Source organism: Dendropsophus ebraccatus, chromosome 10 (genome assembly GCF_027789765.1).
Source record: "Dendropsophus ebraccatus isolate aDenEbr1 chromosome 10, aDenEbr1.pat, whole genome shotgun sequence".
Classification (NCBI taxonomy): Eukaryota; Metazoa; Chordata; class Amphibia; order Anura; family Hylidae; genus Dendropsophus; species Dendropsophus ebraccatus.
The window spans coordinates 1,448,115-1,468,542 of NC_091463.1; the positions used below are offsets into that span (position 1 = coordinate 1,448,115).

General features: G+C 56.8%; 1 protein-coding gene across 1 annotated transcript; it reads right to left on the minus strand.

The window, feature by feature from the left end:
* Nucleotides 1-1,820: 1,820 nt before the first annotated feature.
* On the minus strand, nt 1,821-18,689 carry LOC138802886 (tigger transposable element-derived protein 6-like). The gene is made up of 2 exons (XM_069986607.1): nt 18,630-18,689; nt 1,821-3,482 (listed from the first exon to the last, which is right to left on the minus strand). Exon 2 carries the CDS (start codon nt 3,459-3,461, stop codon nt 1,983-1,985), a length of 1,479 nt encoding a protein of 492 aa, XP_069842708.1. The 5' UTR covers nt 3,462-3,482; nt 18,630-18,689; the 3' UTR covers nt 1,821-1,982.
* Nucleotides 18,690-20,428: the final 1,739 nt, after the last annotated feature.

Sequence of the window (20,428 nt, forward strand, 5' to 3'; positions counted from 1 at the left end):
CACTGGGGTCGATCCGATACTGGTGCAGGCACTGGGGTCGATCCTATACTGGTGCAGGCACTGGGGATGATCCTATACTGGTGCAGGCCCTGGGGATGATCCTATACTGGTGCAGGCACTGGGGATGATCCTATACTGGTGCAGGCACTGGGGATGATCCTATACTGGTGCAGGCACTGGGGTCGATCCGATACTGGTGCAGGCACTGGGGTCGATCCTATACTGGTGCAGGCACTGGGGATCATCCTATACTGGTGCAGGCACTGGGGATCATCCTATACTGGTGCAGGCACTGGGGATCATCCTATACTGGTGCAGGCACTGGGGATGATCCTATACTGGTGCAGGCACTGGGGATGATCCTATACTGCTGCAGGCACTGGGGTCGATCCTATACTGGTGCAGGCCCTGGGGATGATCCTATACTGGTGCAGGCCCTGGGGATGATCCTATACTGGTGCAGGCCCTGGGGATGATCCTATACTGGTGCAGTCACTGGGGATGATCCTATACTGGTGCAGGCACTGGGGATGATCCTATACTGGTGCAGACACTGGGGATGATCCTATACTGGTGCAGGCACTGGGGATGATCCTATACTGGTGCAGGCACTGGGGTCGATCCTATACTGGTGCAGGCACTGGGGATCATCCTATACTGGTGCAGGCACTGGGGATGATCTTATACTGGTGCAGGCACTGGGGATGATCCTATACTGCTGCAGGCACTGGGGTCGATCCTATACTGGTGCAGGCACTGGGGATGATCATATACTGGTGCAGGCACTGGGGATGATCCTATACTGGTGCAGGCACTGGGGTCGATCCTATACTGGTGCAGGCACTGGGGTCGATCCGATACTGGTGCAGGCACTGGGGTCGATCCGATACTGGTGCAGGCACTGGGGTCGATCCTATACTGGTGCAGGCACTGGGGTCGATCCGATACTGGTGCAGGCACTGGGGTCGATCCGATACTGGTGCAGGCACTGGGGTCGATCCGATACTGGTGCAGGCACTGGGGTCGATCCTATACTGGTGCAGGCACTGGGGATGATCCTATACTGGTGCAGGCACTGGGGTCGATCCTATACTGGTGCAGGCACTGGGGATGATCTTATACTGGTGCAGGCACTGGGGATGATCATATACTGGTGCAGGCACTGGGGTCGATCCTATACTGGTGCAGGCACTGGGGATGATCATATACTGGTGCAGGCACTGGGGTCGATCCTATACTGGTGCAGGCACTGGGGATGATCCTATACTGGTGCAGGCACTGGGGTCGATCCTATACTGGTGCAGGCACTGGGGTCGATCCTATACTGGTGCAGGCACTGGGGTCGATCCTATACTGGTGCAGGCACTGGGGTCGATCCGATACTGGTGCAGGCACTGGGGTCGATCCGATACTGGTGCAGGCACTGGGGATGATCATATACTGGTGCAGGCACTGGGGATGATCCTATACTGGTGCAGGCACTGGGGATGTTCCTATACTGGTGCAGGCACTGGGGTCGATCCTATACTGGTGCAGGCCCTGGGGATGATCCTATACTGGTGCAGGCACTGGGGTCGATCCTATACTGGTGCAGGCACTGGGGATGATCTTATACTGGTGCAGGCACTGGGGTCGATCCCAGTGGCATGGACTTGTTTCTTACAGCCGTGGGCAGGAGCCTTTTTTAGGACGGTTGAGGCCCATGAACCCCTTCTGTACCTGGCTGAAGTCATGGGGTGTCCCGTGGTCTGTTCCCTTCCACTTAGAGACACAAGATGGAAACCACAAATGTTTCTAAGAAAGAGGTGATAAAAAGCTTTATTAAACAGTTCATGGTGTATATACAGCTACGACAGGAGTGGCCCCCACCGAGCCCGACATCTGCTGAAGAACATAGCTTATCTGGGGAATGGATGGGCCGAGAGCCTTTCACTGTCCCTCCCCAGGCAGGGCATGCTGGGAGTTGTAGTTGTTCCATCCGGCTAGCTCTGATGTAACTTCTTAACCAAAATGAGGTTCTCGTACTGTGACTCCACCTGCAGCAATGAGTCCATCAGGAGGCGGCTGCCCAGCTTCTCTGCCAGCAGCTTGTGCCGCTTGATGCTGAGTAGAGCATCTTCCAGGGCTATTGGCTCCTCAGTGGGCAGATGATTGTCCAGCAGGTCACTCTGGGCCTCCTCGTCCTCCCCACTGTCTGTGCTTGGGAAGCATTCAAGGTTTTCATCAATATTCTCCAAGTCCATGGTCAGGTTGGCAGCTTCACCAAGTTGGTTAAGAAAGGCAAGAGAGCGGGCAGCATCTTCATCACCGTCATAGCTGATATCCACGGCCCTGGTGGGCACAAAGCCGCTCAGCAGGAAGCCCCGTGTGATGGTCTCTGGCTTTACTTCATCCCATGCCGTCTTCACCCAGCTCAGGGCATCATTGACACTCACAGCCTCGGCCAGTGTGTGCACCACCCGGGCATCGTCCATCCTAGCCAGCAGTGAACGTAGCAGCTTCTTCCGGTAATGGATCTTGAAGGCATGGATCACACCGTGCTGCAGTGGTGGCAAACATGGCACACTGCATGCTGGGAGGAGCTTCACCTCCACATGTGACAGCTTTTCTGTGTAGAGACAGGGGCCGCCACCTACAAGAAGCAGAATTCTTCGATTCTTCAGCTGCATTTTATCATTGAGGCTCTGTATCCATGAGCGATAGATGGGAGTGGTCATCCAAGCCTTGTTGTTAGCATACTGCCATACCCCCAGCGATGAGGCTTCTGCCCTGTGGGTGCCTCCTACCGGAGCATGGATCACCAGTGGCTGCTCCTTCTCTCCGCCGAGGCTGGCACATAACGCCACCGTCAGTCTTTGTTCTGCCCAGATGCCACCTTTGCATTGGGCACTTTTCACAGATAACGTCTGGTCTGGGATGGCTTTGAAGAAGAGCCCAGTTAGGTCCATGTTGTAGATGTCGCTGTCTGTGTAACCTGCAGTTATGACCTGCATTCGCTCCGTCCAGACCATGCTGTCATCGTCTCTCATCTCTACACTGGCCCCTGAGATGGGATGGAAAACAATGTTGTGTCGTGTACGGAACTTATTCAGCCATCCATTACTGGCATGGAAACGGTGAAGACCCAGCTGGGAGGCGATCTGTAGCGCCTTCTCCTGCAGCATTGGCCCACTTATGGGGAAATGTTCAGAGCGGGCGTGGTAGAGCCAGTCCAGCACCGCTTTGTTTACGTCCTCATATGGCTGCCAGCGCCGTCTCTTTGAGTTCTCATTGACGTTCTCCTGCCACTGTCTCAGGTAATGCTCCTTGTTGGCCAAAGTTGCCTGGATCTGGGTCTTACTGCAGCTGAACTCCTTGGCAAGTTCCCTCTGTGACCGTCCGGCTTCATTCTCCTTAATGACTGAGATTCTGTCCCGTAGGGTTAGGATGCACAGCTTTCTCTTGGTGCTGGAGGTTGCCATCTTTGCCACCAACCCCTACAACTTAAATCACATTATGCTTAGTAATGCGTGTTCTAGCCTATTCTGGCCATACCACCCCGGACACCTCATTAATTCCCAAACCCTATATCTCAGCCCTCCAGTATGTCCCCTCTCCTTTGCCAGTATGTCCCTTCTCCTTCCCAGTCCCCAGTATGTCCCTCTCCTTCCTAGTCTCCAGTATGTCCCTCTCCTTCCCAGTCCCCAGTATGTCCCCCTCTCCTTCCCAGTCCCCAGTATGTCCTTTCTCCTTCCCAGTCCCCAGTATGTCCCCCTCTCCTTCCCAGTCCCCAGTATGTCCCCTCTCCTTCCCAGTCCCAGTATGTCCCCTCTCCTTCCCAGTCCCAGTATGTCCCCTCTCCTTCCCAGTCCCAGTATGTCCCCCTCTCCTTCCCAGTCCCCAGTATGTCCCCTCTCCTTCCTAGTCTCCAGTATGTCCCCCTCTCCTTCCTAGACTCCAGTATGTCCCTCTCCTTCCCAGTCCCCAGTATGTCCCTCTCCTTCCCAGTCCCAGTATGTCCTCTCTCCTTCCCAGTCTCCAGTATGTCCCTCTCCTTCCTAGTCTCCAGTATGTCCCTCTCCTTCCCAGTCCCCAGTATGTCCCCCTCTCCTTCCCAGTCCCCAGTATGTCCCCTCTCCTTCCCAGTCCCCAGTATGTCCCTCTCCTTTGCCAGTATGTCCCCTCTCCTTCCCAGTCCCCAGTATGTCCCTCTCCTTCCTAGTCTCCAGTATGTCCCTCTCCTTCCCAGTCCCCAGTATGTCCCCCTCTCCTTCCCAGTCCCCAGTATGTCCCCCTCTCCTTCCCAGTCCCCAGTATGTCCCTCTCCTTCCTAGTCTCCAGTATGTCCCTCTCCTTCCCAGTCCCCAGTATGTCCCCCTCTCCTTCCCAGTCCCAGTATGTCCCCTCTCCTTCCCAGTCCCTAGTATGTCCCTCTCCTTCCTAGTCTCCAGTATGTCCCTCTCCTTCCCAGTCCCCAGTATGTCCCCCTCTCCTTCCCAGTCCCAGTATGTCCCCTCTCCTTCCCAGTCCCTAGTATGTCCCTCTCCTTCCTAGTCTCCAGTATGTCCCTCTCCTTCCCAGTCCCCAGTATGTCCCCCTCTCCTTCCCAGTCCCAGTATGTCCCCTCTCCTTCCCAGTCCCAGTATGTCCCCCTCTCCTTCCCAGTCCCCAGTATGTCCCCTCTCCTTCCCAGTCCCCAGTATGTCACCCTCTCCTTCCCAGTCCCCAGTATGTCCCCCTCTCCTTCCCAGTCCCTAGTATGTCCCTCTCCTTCCCAGTCCCCAGTATGTCCCCTCTCCTTCTTAGTCCCCAGTATGTCCCCCTCTCCTTCCCAGTCTCCAGTATGTCCCCTCTCCTTCCCAGTCCCCAGTATGTCCCTCTCCTTCCTAGTCTCCAGTATGTCACCCTCTCCTTCCCAGTCCCCAGTATGTCCCCCTCTCCTTCCCAGTCCCAGTATGTCCCCTCTCCTTCCCAGTCCCAGTATGTCCCCTCTCCTTCCCAGTCCCAGTATGTCCCCCTCTCCTTCCCAGTCCCCAGTATGTCCCCCTCTCCTTCCCAGTCCCCAGTATGTCCCCCTCTCCTTCCCAGTCCCTAGTATGTCCCCTCTCCTTCCCAGTCCCCAGTATGTCCCTCTCCTTCCCAGTCCCCAGTATGCCCCCCTCTCCTTCCCAGTCCCCAGTATGCCCCCCTCTCCTTCCCAGTCCCCAGTATGCCCCCCTCACCTTCCCAGTCCCCAGTATGTCCCTCTCCTTCCCAGTCCCCAGTATGTCCCCTCTCCTTCCCAGCCCCCAGTATGTCCCCCTCTCCTTCCCAGTCCCAGTATGTCCCCTCTCCTTCCCAGTCCCAGTATGTCCCCCTCTCCTTCCCAGTCCCCAGTATGTCCCCCTCTCCTTCCCAGTCCCCAGTATGTCCCCCTCTCCTTCCCAGTCCCTAGTATGTCCCCTCTCCTTCCCAGTCCCCAGTATGCCCCCCTCTCCTTCCCAGTCCCCAGTATGTCCCCCTCTCCTTCCCAGTTCCCAGTATGTCCCACTCTCCTTCTCAGTCCCCAGTATGTCCCTCTCCTTCCCAGTCCCCAGTATGTCCCCTCTTTTTCCTAGTCTCCAGTATGTCCCCTCTCCTTCCCAGTCCCCAGTATGTCCGCCTCTCCTTCCCAGTCCCCAGTATGTCCCCTCTCCTTCCCAGTCCCAGTATGTCCCCTCTCCTTGCCAGACCCAGTATGTCCCCCTCTCCTTCCCAGTCCCCAGTATGTCCCCTCTCCTTCCCAGTCCCCAGTATGTCCCTCTCCTTCCCAGTCCCAGTATGTCCCCTCTCCTTCCCAGCCCCCGTTTGTCCCCTCTCCTTTCCAGTCCCCAGTATGCCCCCTCTCCTTCCCAGTCCCCAGTATGTCCCCTCTCCTTCCCAGCCCCCGTATGTCCCCTCTCCTTCCCAGTCCCCAGTATGTCCCCTCTCCTTCCCAGTCCCCAGTATGTCACCCTCTCCTTCCCAGTCCCCAGTATGTTCCCTCACCTTCTCAGTCCCCAGTATGTCTCCTCTCCTTCCCAGTCCCCAGTATGTCCCCTCTCCTTCTTAGTCCCCAGTATGTCCCCTCTCCTTCCCAGTCCCCAGTATGTCCCCTCTCCTTCTTAGTCACCAGTATGTCCCCTCTCCTTCCCAGTCCCCAGTATGTCCCCTCTCCTTCTTAGTCCCCAGTATGTCCCCTCTCCTTCCCAGTCCCCAGTATGTCCCCTCTCCTTCCCAGTCCCCAGTATGTCCCCTCTCCTTCTTAGTCCCCAGTATGTCCCCTCTCCTTCCCAGTCCCCAGTATGTCACCCTCTCCTTCACAGTCCCCAGTATGTCTCCTCTCCTTCCCAGTCCCCAGTATGTCCCCCTCTCCTTCCCAGCCCCCGTTTGTCCCCTCTCCTTTCCAGTCCCCAGTATGCCTCCTCTCCTTCCCAGTCCCCAGTATGTCCCACTCTCCTTCCCAGCCCCCGTATGTCCCCACTCCTTCCCAGTCCCCAGTATGTCCCCTCTCCTTCCCAGTCCCCAGTATGTCACCCTCTCCTTCACAGTCCCCAGTATGCCCCCTCTCCTTCCCAGTCCCCAGTATGTCCCCTCTCCTTCCCAGTCCCCAGTATGTCTCCTCTCCTTCCCAGTCCCCAGTATGTCCCCTCTCCTTCCCAGTCTCTAGTATGTCCCCTCTCCTTCCCAGTCCCCAGTATGTCACCCTCCCCAGTCCCCAGTATGCCCCTCTCCTTCCTAGTCCCCAGTATGTCCCCTCTCCTTCCCAGTCCCCAGTATGTCCCTCTCCTTCCCAGTCCCCAGTATGTCCCCTCTCCTTCCCAGTCCCCAGTATGTCCCCTCTCCTTCCCAGTCCCCAGTATGTCTCCTCTCCTTCTTAGTCCCCAGTATGTCACCCTCTCCTTCACAGTCCCCAGTATGTCCCCTCTCCTTCCTAGTCCCCAGTATGTCCCACTGTCTTTCCTGGTTCCCAGTATGTCCCTCTCCTTCCCAGTCCCCAGTATGTCTCCTCTCCTTCCCAGTCCCCAGTATGTCACCCTCCCCAGTCCCCAGTATGTCCCTCTCCTTCCCAGTCCCCAGTATGTCAACCTTTCCCAGTCTCCAGTATGCCACCCTCTCCTTCCCAGTCCCCAGTATGTCCCCTCTCCTTCCCAGTCCCCAGTATGTCCCTCTCATTCCCAGTCCCCAGTATGTCCCCTCTCCTTCCCAGTCCCCAGTATGTCCCCTCTCCTTCCCAGTCCCCAGTATGTCCCCCTCTCCTTCCTAGTCCCCAGTATGTCCCCCTCTTCTTCCCAGTCCCCAGTATGTTCCCTCACCTTCTCAGTCCCCAGTATGTCTCCTCTCCTTCCCAGTCCCCAGTATGTCCCCTCTCCTTCTTAGTCCCCAGTATGCCCCCTCTCCTTCTTAGTCCCCAGTATGTCCCCTCTCCTTCTTAGTCCCCAGTATGTTCCCTCTCCTTCCCAGTCCCTGTAACGCCCGGAGTAGTGGATCCACTGGACCGGCACCAGCGATGGCACAAACCTCACCAGGGAGCGGAGTCTAAGGGGCCGCTGGTTTTCACCAGAGCCCGCCGCAAGGCGGGATGGACTTGCTGCGGCAGGCGACCCCCAGGTCGCTACCCCTGGCTTGGTTGCTGGTGTCGGCAGGCGAGGCGTGGCAGGAGATGGCACAGGCAATAGTCTGCAGATGAGAGAGCACGTGACAGGCTGGACACGGGAACAGGTGGAGTGACAGGGGAACAGGAACCAGGAACGGGTACTTGGGACCAGGTAACGGACAGGACTCAGGAACAGGGACTTGGGACCAGGTAACGGACAGGACACAGGAACAACAGGGAGCTGGGCCAAACGCTATGGGAAGCATGTAGAGGCTCCAACACAGGGGACAGGGCATGCTGGGATTTATAGGGGAGTGATTGGGTGCAACTACCAATTAGGAGCGCACTGCCCCTTTAAATCTGAGACAGCCGGCGCGCGCGCGCGCCCTAGGAGGCGGGGACGCGCGCGCCGGCCGGCACAGCGAGAGACAGGAGCGTGGAGAGGTGAGGCGCCCCCCGGGGCCGAACGTGTAGCAGCGCCGGGTCCCTGCACAGGGACCCCGGCAGCTGCATGAGATGGAGGGAGGTCGCGGCGGCGGCCCGGAGCACGGGACGCCGCCGCGGCCGTGACAGTACCCCCCCCCTTTGGCCTCCCCCTCTTTCTAACCTGCAGGAACCTCTTGATGAGATCTTGGTCCAGGATGTTAGCCTCGGGTTCCCAGGACCTCTCCTCAGGACCAAATCCTTTCCAATCCACCAGGAAGAACCTTCTCCCTCTGACAGTCTTCATGGCCAGAATGTCTTTAACAGCGTAGACGTCGTCAGAGACGGCTTGAGGAGCAGAGAACGAAGACTTATCTGAGAACCGGTTCAGAACCACTGGTTTTAATAGGGAAACATGGAAGGAGTTCGGAATCCGCATAGTGGGGGGTAGGCGGAGCTTGTAGGTGACAGGGTTGATGCGTCTTAGCACCGAGAAAGGACCGAGGAATCGAGGACCCAACTTGTAGCTGGGAATCTTGAGTCGGACATATTTGGCCGAGAGCCAGACTTTGTCACCTGGGAGAAAATTTGTGGCAGGTCTCCTCCTCTTATCAGCCTGATCCTTCATGCGTTTAGAGGCTTTGAGTAATGACTGTCGAGTTTGTTCCCAGATCGATTGCAGGTCAGATAACAATTCCTCCACGGCTGGGACCTCGGAGGATGGAGAGAGAGGCAGAGGAGGACGAGGATGATGCCCGTAGACCACATAGAAAGGAGACTTGCCTGTGGAAGTCGAGTCCAGATGGTTATATGAGAATTCTGCCCATGGGAGTAGATCGGCCCAGTTGTCTTGGCGGCTGGAAACAAAATGGCGTAGGTAGTTACCCAGAATCTGATTGACTCTCTCCACTTGCCCGTTAGTCTGAGGATGATAGGCCGAAGAGAAGTCCAGCTTCACTTGGAGTTGCGAGCAGAGGGCACGCCAAAACTTAGAGACAAATTGAGAGCCTCGGTCGGACACAATGTGAAGAGGAAGTCCATGCAGGCGGAAGATGTGTCGGAAGAACAACTGAGCCAGACGAGGAGCAGAGGGCAGACCAGGAAGGGCCACGAAGTGAGCCATTTTGGAGAAGCGGTCCGTCACCACCCAAATGACTGTATTGCCCGCAGATGGAGGTAGGTCTGTGATAAAATCCATCCCAATGTGGTGCCAGGGATGGTCCGGGACTGGCAAGGGCAAAAGTAGGCCGGCAGGTCTTTGACGGGGAGACTTATTCCTGGCACAAACTGCACAGGAAGCCACAAAATCCTTGACATCCTGGAGGAGATTGGGCCACCAGTAGTGACGGGAGATCAATTGCCCGGTCTTTTGGGTTCCTGGATGCCCGGCTACCAAGGAGGAATGCCCCCACCTCAAGATGCGTTTACGGAGTGCGGGGCGCACATAAGTCTTCCCGGGAGGCAGTCTCTGCAGAGCAGAAGTGGCAACTGGTACTAGGCGGTCGGGAGGTATTATGTGACGAGGAGATTCCTCTTGCCCCATGACATCGGATGCTCGGGATAATGCATCGGCCTTTAGGTTCTTCTCGGCTGGACGGAAGTGGATGGTATAGTTGAACCGAGAAAAGAAGAGGGACCACCGAGCCTGCCTGGGATTGAGGCGTTGAGCCGATTGGAGGTAGAGGAGGTTCTTGTGGTCCGTGTAAATGTTAACAGGGTGTTTAGCCCCCTCTAGTAGATGACGCCACTCCTCCAGTGCCAACTTAATGGCCAGGAGTTCGCGGTCCCCAATGGTATAGTTCCTCTCGGCAGGGGAGAAAGTCTTGGAAAAGAAGCCGCAGGTTCTGGTCTTGCCTGATGTGTCCCTTTGCGAGAGAATGGCTCCTGCGCCCACAGAAGAAGCATCGACCTCGAGAGAAAACGGCCTGGAGACATCCGGGCGGACTAGAGCAGGAGCAGAGGCAAAGGCAGACTTGAGGCTATTGAAGGCTTGTTCGGCCTCTGGAGGCCAACGTCTGGGGTCCGCCTTCTTTTTAGTGAGAGCCACAATGGGTGCGACCAGGGTAGAGAAGTGAGGGATGAATTGCCGGTAATAGTTGGCGAAGCCCAGGAAACGTTGGATAGCTCTAAGTCCCACAGGGCGTGGCCATTGAAGGACAGCTGCGAGCTTGGCTGGATCCATTTGTAGGCCCTGATCGGAGATGATATAGCCAAGAAATGGAAGGCTGCGCTGATGGAAAACACACTTCTCAAGCTTGGCGTATAGATGATTGGCCCGTAGTCTTCGTAGAACCTGACGCACTTGTGCCACATGAGTCTGCTGGTCCGGGGAGAAGACCAAGATGTCATCCAAATAGACAATGACGCAGACATAGAGGAGGTCTCGGAAGATATCGTTCACGAATTCCTGGAAGACCGCTGGGGCATTGCATAGGCCGAATGGCATGACCAGATATTCGTAGTGCCCATCCCTGGTGTTGAAAGCGGTCTTCCATTCGTCTCCTTTACGAATTCGGACCAAGTTATACGCTCCCCTGAGATCCAGCTTGGAGAAGATCTTAGCTCCTCGAAGACGGTCGAATAATTCCGGAATAAGCGGAAGAGGATAGCGGTTCTTAACAGTCACCTTATTTAAGCCCCGATAGTCTATGCATGGGCGGAGGGAACCGTCCTTCTTCTGAACAAAGAAAAATCCGGCGCCAGCTGGAGACGTGGATTTACGGATGAAGCCCTTTTGTAAGTTCTCCTGGATGTAGGAGGACATGGCTTCAGTCTCGGGCACAGAGAGAGGGTATACTCGACCACGTGGAGGAGAAGCCCCTGGAAGGAGGTCTATAGGGCAATCATAGGCCCGATGGGGTGGTAGTGAGTCTGCCTCCTTGGCCGAGAAAACATCGACAAAGTCTTGGTAGTCCTCCGGTAGCCCGGATAGAGGCTTGACATAAGCAGGTGACCTTGTAGAGCACTTGGGTTGAGGAGATCTCAGACACCGGTTATGACAGTCCTGACCCCAGCTGAGAACCTCCCCAGTTCTCCAGTCCAGCTTAGGGGTATGGAATTGCAGCCAAGGAAGACCCAGCAGGAGGTTGGAAGAGGAGTGGCGCAAGACATAGAAGGAGATCTTCTCCTGATGTAAGGCGCCCACCTGGAGGACTAGGGGTGCCGTCTGGCTGTACACAGCTTCGGAAAGAATCTCCCCCGTAACCGAAGAGATAGACCGGGGTTGGGCAAGCTGGATAACGGGTAGCCGCCATCTTTGGACCAACGAAGCAGAGATGAAACTGCCAGCAGAGCCAGAGTCGATGAGGGCAGTAGACTGAAAAACTTGCCCTGAGGGTGTCTGGATAGAGACGGGCATAGTCAACCTTGGAGAGGTGGCATTCACACCTAGGGAGGCCTCTCCCACCGGACCTAGGTGCGAGCGTTTCCCGGACGCTGAGGGCGTTGGGGACATCTCTGCCGATAGTGATCCGCGCCACCGCAATAGAGGCAGAGATCTTGGGCCAGTCGACGGTTCCTCTCATCAGTCGTCAGGCGAGCACGTTCCACCTGCATAGGAACCTCTGGAGGCGACTGAGACATGGGAGCCACGGGATTCTGGAACACCGGTGCCAGCCTGGGATGGCGACGGGGCAGACTCAGACGCCGTCCTTGCCGGACCTCCTCCTCTCTCTCGGCGAACCTGGTGTAGACTCTGGTAGCTAGTAGGATAAGTTCGTTCAGGGAGGTAGGCAGGTCCCGGGAAGCGAGCACATCCTTCACTTGACTGGACAGGCCCTTTTTAAAGGTGGCAATCAGAGCGGCCTCATTCCAGTCCAGTTCCGCAGCCAGGGTGCGGAACCGGATGGCGTAGTCACCAACGGAGGAAGTACCTTGGGATAGATTGAGAAGAGCAGTCTCAGCTGAAGACGCACGGACAGGTTCCTCAAAGACAGAGCGGAACTCGTCCAAGAAGATTCGGAAATTGGCAGCAACCGGATCATTACGGTCCCATAGTGGTGTGGCCCAGGCCAGAGCTCGACCTTCCAATAGGCTGATAATGAAAGCCACTTTAGAGCGCTCGGTGGCAAACTGACTGCTTAAAAGTTCGATATACATAGTGCACTGGGTCAGGAATCCTCTGCACAACTTGGGGTCACCTCCATATTTACTTGGGAGAGCCAGTCGTAGTTTTGAAGAGGTTGCCGGGGGTGATGACTGCTGAGCTGTGGTATGCTGCTGTACGGCTGCGGTCAGTTGTTGGATCAGCTGTGACTGTTGCTGGATCTGTTGAGCCTGTAGGGCGACCACTCGGGCTACCTCACGGATATCAGGCACCTCGCCGGGATCCATGGTTGGAGCCTACTGTAACGCCCGGAGTAGTGGATCCACTGGACCGGCACCAGCGATGGCACAAACCTCACCAGGGAGCGGAGTCTAAGGGGCCGCTGGTTTTCACCAGAGCCCGCCGCAAGGCGGGATGGACTTGCTGCGGCAGGCGACCCCCAGGTCGCTACCCCTGGCTTGGTTGCTGGTGTCGGCAGGCGAGGCGTGGCAGGAGATGGCACAGGCAATAGTCTGCAGATGAGAGAGCACGTGACAGGCTGGACACGGGAACAGGTGGAGTGACAGGGGAACAGGAACCAGGAACGGGTACTTGGGACCAGGTAACGGACAGGACTCAGGAACAGGGACTTGGGACCAGGTAACGGACAGGACACAGGAACAACAGGGAGCTGGGCCAAACGCTATGGGAAGCATGTAGAGGCTCCAACACAGGGGACAGGGCATGCTGGGATTTATAGGGGAGTGATTGGGTGCAACTACCAATTAGGAGCGCACTGCCCCTTTAAATCTGAGACAGCCGGCGCGCGCGCGCCCTAGGAGGCCCTGGACCGGCACCAGCGATGGCACAAACCTCACCAGGGAGCGGAGTCTAAGGGGCCGCTGGTTTTCACCAGAGCCCGCCGCAAGGCGGGATGGACTTGCTGCGGCAGGCGACCCCCAGGTCGCTACCCCTGGCTTGGTTGCTGGTGTCGGCAGGCGAGGCGTGGCAGGAGATGGCACAGGCAATAGTCTGCAGATGAGAGAGCACGTGACAGGCTGGACACGGGAACAGGTGGAGTGACAGGGGAACAGGAACCAGGAACGGGTACTTGGGACCAGGTAACGGACAGGACTCAGGAACAGGGACTTGGGACCAGGTAACGGACAGGACACAGGAACAACAGGGAGCTGGGCCAAACGCTATGGGAAGCATGTAGAGGCTCCAACACAGGGGACAGGGCATGCTGGGATTTATAGGGGAGTGATTGGGTGCAACTACCAATTAGGAGCGCACTGCCCCTTTAAATCTGAGACAGCCGGCGCGCGCGCGCCCTAGGAGGCGGGGACGCGCGCGCCGGCCGGCACAGCGAGAGACAGGAGCGTGGAGAGGTGAGGCGCCCCCCGGGGCCGAACGTGTAGCAGCGCCGGGTCCCTGCACAGGGACCCCGGCAGCTGCATGAGATGGAGGGAGGTCGCGGCGGCGGCCCGGAGCACGGGACGCCGCCGCGGCCGTGACAGTCCCCAGTATGTCCCCTCTCCTTCCCAGTCCCCAGTATGTCCCTCTCCTTCCCAGTCCCCAGTATGTCCCCTCTCCTTCTTAGTCCCCAGTATGTCCCTCTCCTTCCTAGTCCCCAGTATGTCCCCCTCTCCTTCCCAGTCCCCAGTATGTCTCCTCCTTCCTTGTCTCCAGTATGTCCCCTCTCCTTCTTAGTCACCAGTATGTCCCCTCTCCTTCCCAGTCCCCAGTATGTCCCCTCTCCTTCTTAGTCCCCAGTATGTCCCCTCTCCTTCCCAGTCCCCAGTATGTCCCCTCTCCTTCCCAGTCCCCAGTATGTCCCCTCTCCTTCTTAGTCCCCAGTATGTCCCCTCTCCTTCCCAGTCCCCAGTATGTCACCCTCTCCTTCACAGTCCCCAGTATGTCTCCTCTCCTTCCCAGCCCCCGTTTGTCCCCTCTCCTTTCCAGTCCCCAGTATGCCTCCTCTCCTTCCCAGTCCCCAGTATGTCCCCTCTCCTTCCCAGCCCCCGTATGTCCCCTCTCCTTCCCAGTCCCCAGTATGTCCCCTCTCCTTCCCAGTCCCCAGTATGTCACCCTCTCCTTCACAGTCCCCAGTATGCCCCCTCTCCTTCCCAGTCCCCAGTATGTCCCCTCTCCTTCCCAGTCCCCAGTATGTCTCCTCTCCTTCCCAGTCCCCAGTATGTCCCCTCTCCTTCCCAGTCCCCAGTATGTCTCCTCTCCTTCCCAGTCCCCAGTATGTCCCCTCTCCTTCCCAGTCCCCAGTATGTCACCCTCCCCAGTCCCCAGTATGTCCCTCTCCTTCCTAGTCCCCAGTATGTCCCCTCTCCTTCCCAGTCCCCAGTATGTCCCTCTCCTTCCCAGTCCCCAGTATGTCCCCTCTCCTTCCCAGTCCCCAGTATGTCCCCTCTCCTTCCCAGTCCCCAGTATGTCTCCTCTCCTTCTTAGTCCCCAGTATGTCACCCTCTCCTTCACAGTCCCCAGTATGTCCCCTCTCCTTCCTAGTCCCCAGTATGTCCCACTGTCTTTCCTGGTTCCCAGTATGTCCCTCTCCTTCCCAGTCCCCAGTATGTCTCCTCTCCTTCCCAGTCCCCAGTATGTCACCCTCCCCAGTCCCCAGTATGTCCCTCTCCTTCCCAGTCCCCAGTATGTCAACCTTTCCCAGTCTCCAGTATGCCACCCTCTCCTTCCCAGTCCCCAGTATGTCCCCTCTCCTTCCCAGTCCCCAGTATGTCCCTCTCATTCCCAGTCCCCAGTATGTCCCCTCTCCTTCCCAGTCCCCAGTATGTCCCCCTCTCCTTCCCAGTCCCAGTATGTCCCCCTCTCCTTCCCAGTCCCCAGTATGTCCCCTCTCCTTCCCAGCCCCAGTATGTCCCCTCTCCTTCCCAGTCCCCAGTATGTCCTCCTCTCCTTCCTAGTCCCCAGTATGTCCCCTCTCCTTCCCAGTCCCCAGTATGTTCCCTCACCTTCCCAGTCCCCAGTATGTCCCTCTCCTTCCCAGTCCCCAGTATGTCCCCTCTCCTTCTTAGTCCCCAGTATGTCCCCTCTCCTTCTTAGTCCCCAGTATGTCCCCTCTCCTTCTTAGTCCCCAGTATGTTCCCTCTCCTTCCCAGTCCCCAGTATGTCCCCTCTCCTTCCCAGTCCCCAGTATGTCCCCCTCTCCTTCCCAGTCCCCAGTATGTCCCTCTCCTTCCCAGTCCCCAGTATGTCCCCTCTCCTTCTTAGTCCCCAGTATGTCCCTCTCCTTCCTAGTCCCCAGTATGTCTCCTCCTTCCTAGTCTCCAGTATGTCCCGCTATCCTTCACAGTCCCCAGTATGTCCCCTCTCCTTCCCAGTCCCCAGTATGTCCCCTCTCCTTCCCAGCCCCCAGTATGTCCCCTCTCCTTCCCAGTCCCCCGTATGTCCCTCTCCCTTCCAGTCCCCAGTATGTCCCTCTCCTTCCCAGCCCCCATTATGTCTCCTCTCCTTCCCAGTCCCCAGTATGTCCCCTCTCCTTCCCAGTCCCCAGTATGTCCCTCTCCTTCCCAGTCCCCAGTATGTCCCCTCTCCTTCTTAGTCCCCAGTATGTCCCTCTCCTTCCTAGTCCCCAGTATGTCTCCTTCTTCCTAGTCTCCAGTATGTCCCGCTATCCTTCCCAGTCCCCAGTATGTCCCCTCTCCTTCCCAGTCCCCAGTATGTCCCCTCTCCTTCCCAGCCCCCAGTATGTCCCCTCTCCTTCCCAGTCCCCCGTATGTCCCTCTCCCTTCCAGTCCCCAGTATGTCCCTCTCCTTCCCAGCCCCCATTATGTCTCCTCTCCTTCCCAGTCCCCAGTATGTCCCCCTCTCCTTCCCAGTCCCCAGTATGTCCCCTCTCCTTCCCAGTCCCCAGTATGTCCCTCTCCTTCCCAGCCCCCCTTATGTCCCCTCTCCTTCCCAGTCCCCAGTATGTCCCTCTCCTTCCCAGCCCCCATTATGTCCCCTCTCCTTCCCAGTCCCCAGTATGTCCCCTCTCCTTCCCAGTCCCCAGTATGTCCCTCTCCTTCCCAGCCCCCATTATGTCCCCTCTCCTTCCCAGTCCCCAGTATGTCCCACTGTCTTTCGCAGTCCCCAGTATGTCCCCTCTCCTTCCCAGTCCCAGTATGTCCCCTCTCCTTCCCAGTCCCAGTATGTCCCCTCTCCTTCCCAGTCCCAGTATGTCCCCCTCTCCTTCCCAGTCCCCAGTATGTCCCCTCTCCTTCCCAGTCCCCAGTATGTCCCCTCTCCTTCCCAGTCCCCAGTTTGTCCCCTCTCCTTCCCAGCCCCCAGTATGTCCCCTCTCCTTCCCAGTCCCCCGTATGTCCCTCTCCCTTCCAGTCCCCAGTATGTCCCTCTCCTTCCCAGCCCCCATTATGTCTCCTCTCCTTCCCAGTCCCCAGTATGTCCCCTCTCCTTCCCAGTCCCCAGTATGTCCCTCTCCTTCCCAGCCCCCAGTATGTCCCCTCTCCTTCCCAGTCCCCAGTATGTCCCACTGTCTTTCGCAGTCCCCAGTATGTCCCCTCTCCTTCCCAGTCCCAGTATGTCCCCTCTCCTTCCCAGTCCCAGTATGTCCCCTCTCCTTCCCAGTCCCAGTATGTCCCCCTCTCCTTCCCAGTCCCAGTATGTCCCCTCTCCTTCCCAGTCCCCAGTATGTCCCCTCTCCTTCTTAGTCCCCAGTATGTCCCTCTCCTTCTCAGCCCCCAGTATGTCCCCTCTCCTTCCCAGTCCCCAGTATGTCCCTCTCCTTCCCAGTCCCCAGTATGTCCCCTCTCCTTCCTAGTCTCCAGTATGTCCCTCTCCTTCCCAGTCCCCAGTATGTCCCTCTCCTTCTTAGTCCCCAGTATGTCCCTCTCCTTCTCAGCCCCCAGTATGTCCCCTCTCCTTCCCAGTCCCCAGTATGTCCCCTCTCCTTCCTAGTCTCCAGTATGTCCCTCTCCTTCCTAGTCTCCAGTATGTCCCTCTCCTTCCCAGTCCCCAGTATGTCCCCCTCTCCTTCCCAGTCCCAGTATGTCCCCTCTCCTTCCCAGTCCCAGTATGTCCCTCTCCCTTCCAGTCCCCAGTATGTCCCTCTCCTTCCCAGTCCCCAGTATGTGCCCCTCTCCTTCTCAGCCCCCAGTATGTCCCCTCTCCTTCCCAGTCCCCAGTATGTGCCCCTCTCCTTCTCAGCCCCCAGTATGTCCCCTCTCCTTCCCAGTCCCCAGTATGTCCCTCTCCTTCCCAGTCCCAGTATGTCCCTCTCCCTTCCAGTCCCCAGTATGTCCCTCTCCTTCCCAGTCCCAGTATGTCCCTCTCCCTTCCAGTCCCCAGTATGTCCCTCTCCTTCCCAGTCCCCAGTATGTGCCCCTCTCCTTCTCAGCCCCCAGTATGGCCCAATGTCTTTCCCAGCACAACCACTTTCTTTCTCGGTCTTTATTATGGCTTCCTCTCCCTATTGTGTTTCCCCCTCACCTTCCCATTACGGCCCCTTCTGTTCCCAGTACAGTCTCTTCTCATTTCCAGTATGGTCCCTTCTCATTCCCAGTATGGTCCCTTCTCATTCCCAGTATGGTCCCTTCTCATTCCCAGTATGGTTCCTTCTGTTCCCAGTACGGCCCCTTCTCTTTCCCAGTACGGCCCCTTCTCTTTCCCAGTATGGTCCCTTCTGTTCCCAGTACAGCCCCTTCTCTTTCCCAGTACAGCCCCTTCTCTTTCCCAGTACAGCCCCTTCTCTTTCCCAGTACGGCCCCTTCTCTTTCCCAGTATGGTCCCTTCTGTTCCCAGTACAGCCCCTTCTCTTTCCCAGTACAGCCCCTTCTCTTTCCCAGTACGGCCCCTTCTCTTTCCCAGTATGGTCCCTTCTGTTCCCAGTACGGCCCCTTCTCTTTCCCAGTATGGTCCCTTCTGTTCCCAGTACAGCCCCTTCTCTTTCCCAGTACGGCCCCTTCTCTTTCCCAGTATGGTCCCTTCTGTTCCCAGTACAGCCCCTTCTCTTTCCCAGTACGGCCCCTTCTCTTTCCCAGTATGGTCCCTTCTGTTCCCAGTACAGCCCCTTCTCTTTCCCAGTACAGCCCCTTCTCTTTCCCAGTACAGCCCCTTCTCTTTCCCAGTACGGCCCCTTCTCTTTCCCAGTATGGTCCCTTCTGTTCCCAGTACGGCCCCTTCTCTTTCCCAGTATGGTCCCTTCTGTTCCCAGTACAGCCCCTTCTCTTTCCCAGTACGGCCCCTTCTCTTTCCCAGTATGGTCCCTTCTGTTCCCAGTACAGCCCCTTCTCTTTCCCAGTACGGCCCCTTCTCTTTCCCAGTATGGTCCCTTCTGTTCCCAGTACAGCCCCTTCTCTTTCCCAGTACAGCCCCTTCTCTTTCCCAGTACAGCCCCTTCTCTTTCCCAGTACGGCCCCTTCTCTTTCCCAGTATGGTCCCTTCTGTTCCCAGTACGGCCCCTTCTCTTTCCCAGTATGGTCCCTTCTGTTCCCAGTACAGCCCCTTCTCTTTCCCAGTACGGCCCCTTCTCTTTCCCAGTATGGTCCCTTCTGTTCCTAGTACGGCTCCTTCTCTTTCCCAGTATGGTCCCTTCTGTTCCCAGTACAGCTCCTTTGTCGGGGAGTCAGACTCTATACTTACTGGCTCCCTGAGTCTTCCTCTTGCTCCTCTTCACATGGGGATGGAGTTGCTCCTGGTCTGGTGACGTAGGGGTCAGGTGGTCTTATGCAGTCATGTGATCCTTCCTTGCAGTTTCTGCCGATGTGTTTAGTGCAGCATGCTGCGGGGGAGGGGGTCTGCACAATTAGAGGGGTTGGGAGGGGTTAAATGTGGTGTTTGGAAGGGGAGGGTTGTTGCAGGAGGAGGCAAGTTGTATGGGCTAATAATAATAATGCTTTTATTTATAATAATGCTGTTATTTGTATAGCGCACACAGATTCCGCAGCACTTTACATAGTTTCGCCAATTATTGTTCCCTGTCCCCAATAGGGCTCACCATCTAAATCCACCAATCTGTATGTTTTGTATCTGATGGGTGATACCTGGGTCGCTGGTTCTATAAGGGTTAATATGCAGTCTAGTATTTGCGAGTGTGTGTGATTGTGCATGTTTGGGTCCAGATGTTACAACCTTTTACAGGACCTCATATATCAGCTGGTGTACAGTACCTGTAGGAGCACCTCCTTACCTCGGAGGACCACTCATGTCCACTCCACCACCAATGATCTTGGATGGGACATCAGGGATACTCTCTCCTGTAAAACCTCGAAGATCTTACAATGTGGCTGCAGGAAGCGATATGTGGGCAGGATTAAGAGAACCCTCCGAATCTCCAAACACATTCTGAATATTAGGAAGGGAGACAAATCTCATCCGTTATCCTCCCATTTTACACATCACCAAAGATCCATCCAGATTACCATTCTGTGCCATCATGACGGTGGGCGAGGAGGGGACCATAGTGCCCAGATGTGGATGCTCAGGGAATCTTTGACTCTTTCATAGCTGTCATATGTTATCTGATAGTGAGGCCGGCAAAACATGGCCTGGACTAGCCACGAAGACGGGAATTCATGAATCCAGCCCAGGTTGTTAGAGTAGGAGACTGAACGACACAAGACTGGTGCTGTCCTGATGCTGGCACCCACTCCGCCAATCCTGGCCAGAAATCCAAGTCAGCTCTTCCGGACCATATCCTTTACTATGTACCAGATACTGTACAGTATTACAGAATCTAACATTTCTTCTACTTCATACTCCAACTCTCCTTGAATGATCAGCGGAGGAGGTGGAGGACTAGGTACTGGAGGAGGTGGAGGACTAGGTACTGCAGGCGGTGGAGGAGGTAGGGGACTAGGTACTGTAGGCGGGGGAAGTGGAGGGCTAGGTACTGCAGGGGGAGGAGGTGGAGGACTAGGTCCTGCAGGTGGAGGACTAGGTACTGCAGGCAGAGGAGGTGGAGGACTAGGTCCTGCAGGTGGAGGACTAGGTACTGCAGGCAGAGGAGGTGGAGGACTAGGTCCTGCAGGTGGAGGACTAGGTACTGCAGGCAGAGGAGATGGAGGACTAGGTCCTGCAGGTGGAGGACTAGGTCCTGCAGGCAGAGGAGGTGGAGGACTAGGTACTGCAGGCAGAGGAGGTGGAGGACTAGGTCCTGCAGGCAGAGGAGGTGGAGGACTAGGTACTGCGGGCGGAGGAGGTGGAGGACTAGGTCCTGCAGGCAGAGGAGGTGGAGGACTAGGTACTGCGGGCAGAGGAGGTGGAGGACTAGGTCCTGCAGGCAGAGGAGGTGGAGGACTAGGTACTGCGGGCGGAGGAGGTGGAGGACTAGGTACTGCAGGCAGAGGACTAGGTACTGCAGGCGGAGGAGGTGGAGGACTAGGTCCTGCAGGTGGAGGACTAGGTCCTGCGGGCGGAGGAGGTGGAGGACTAGGTCCTGC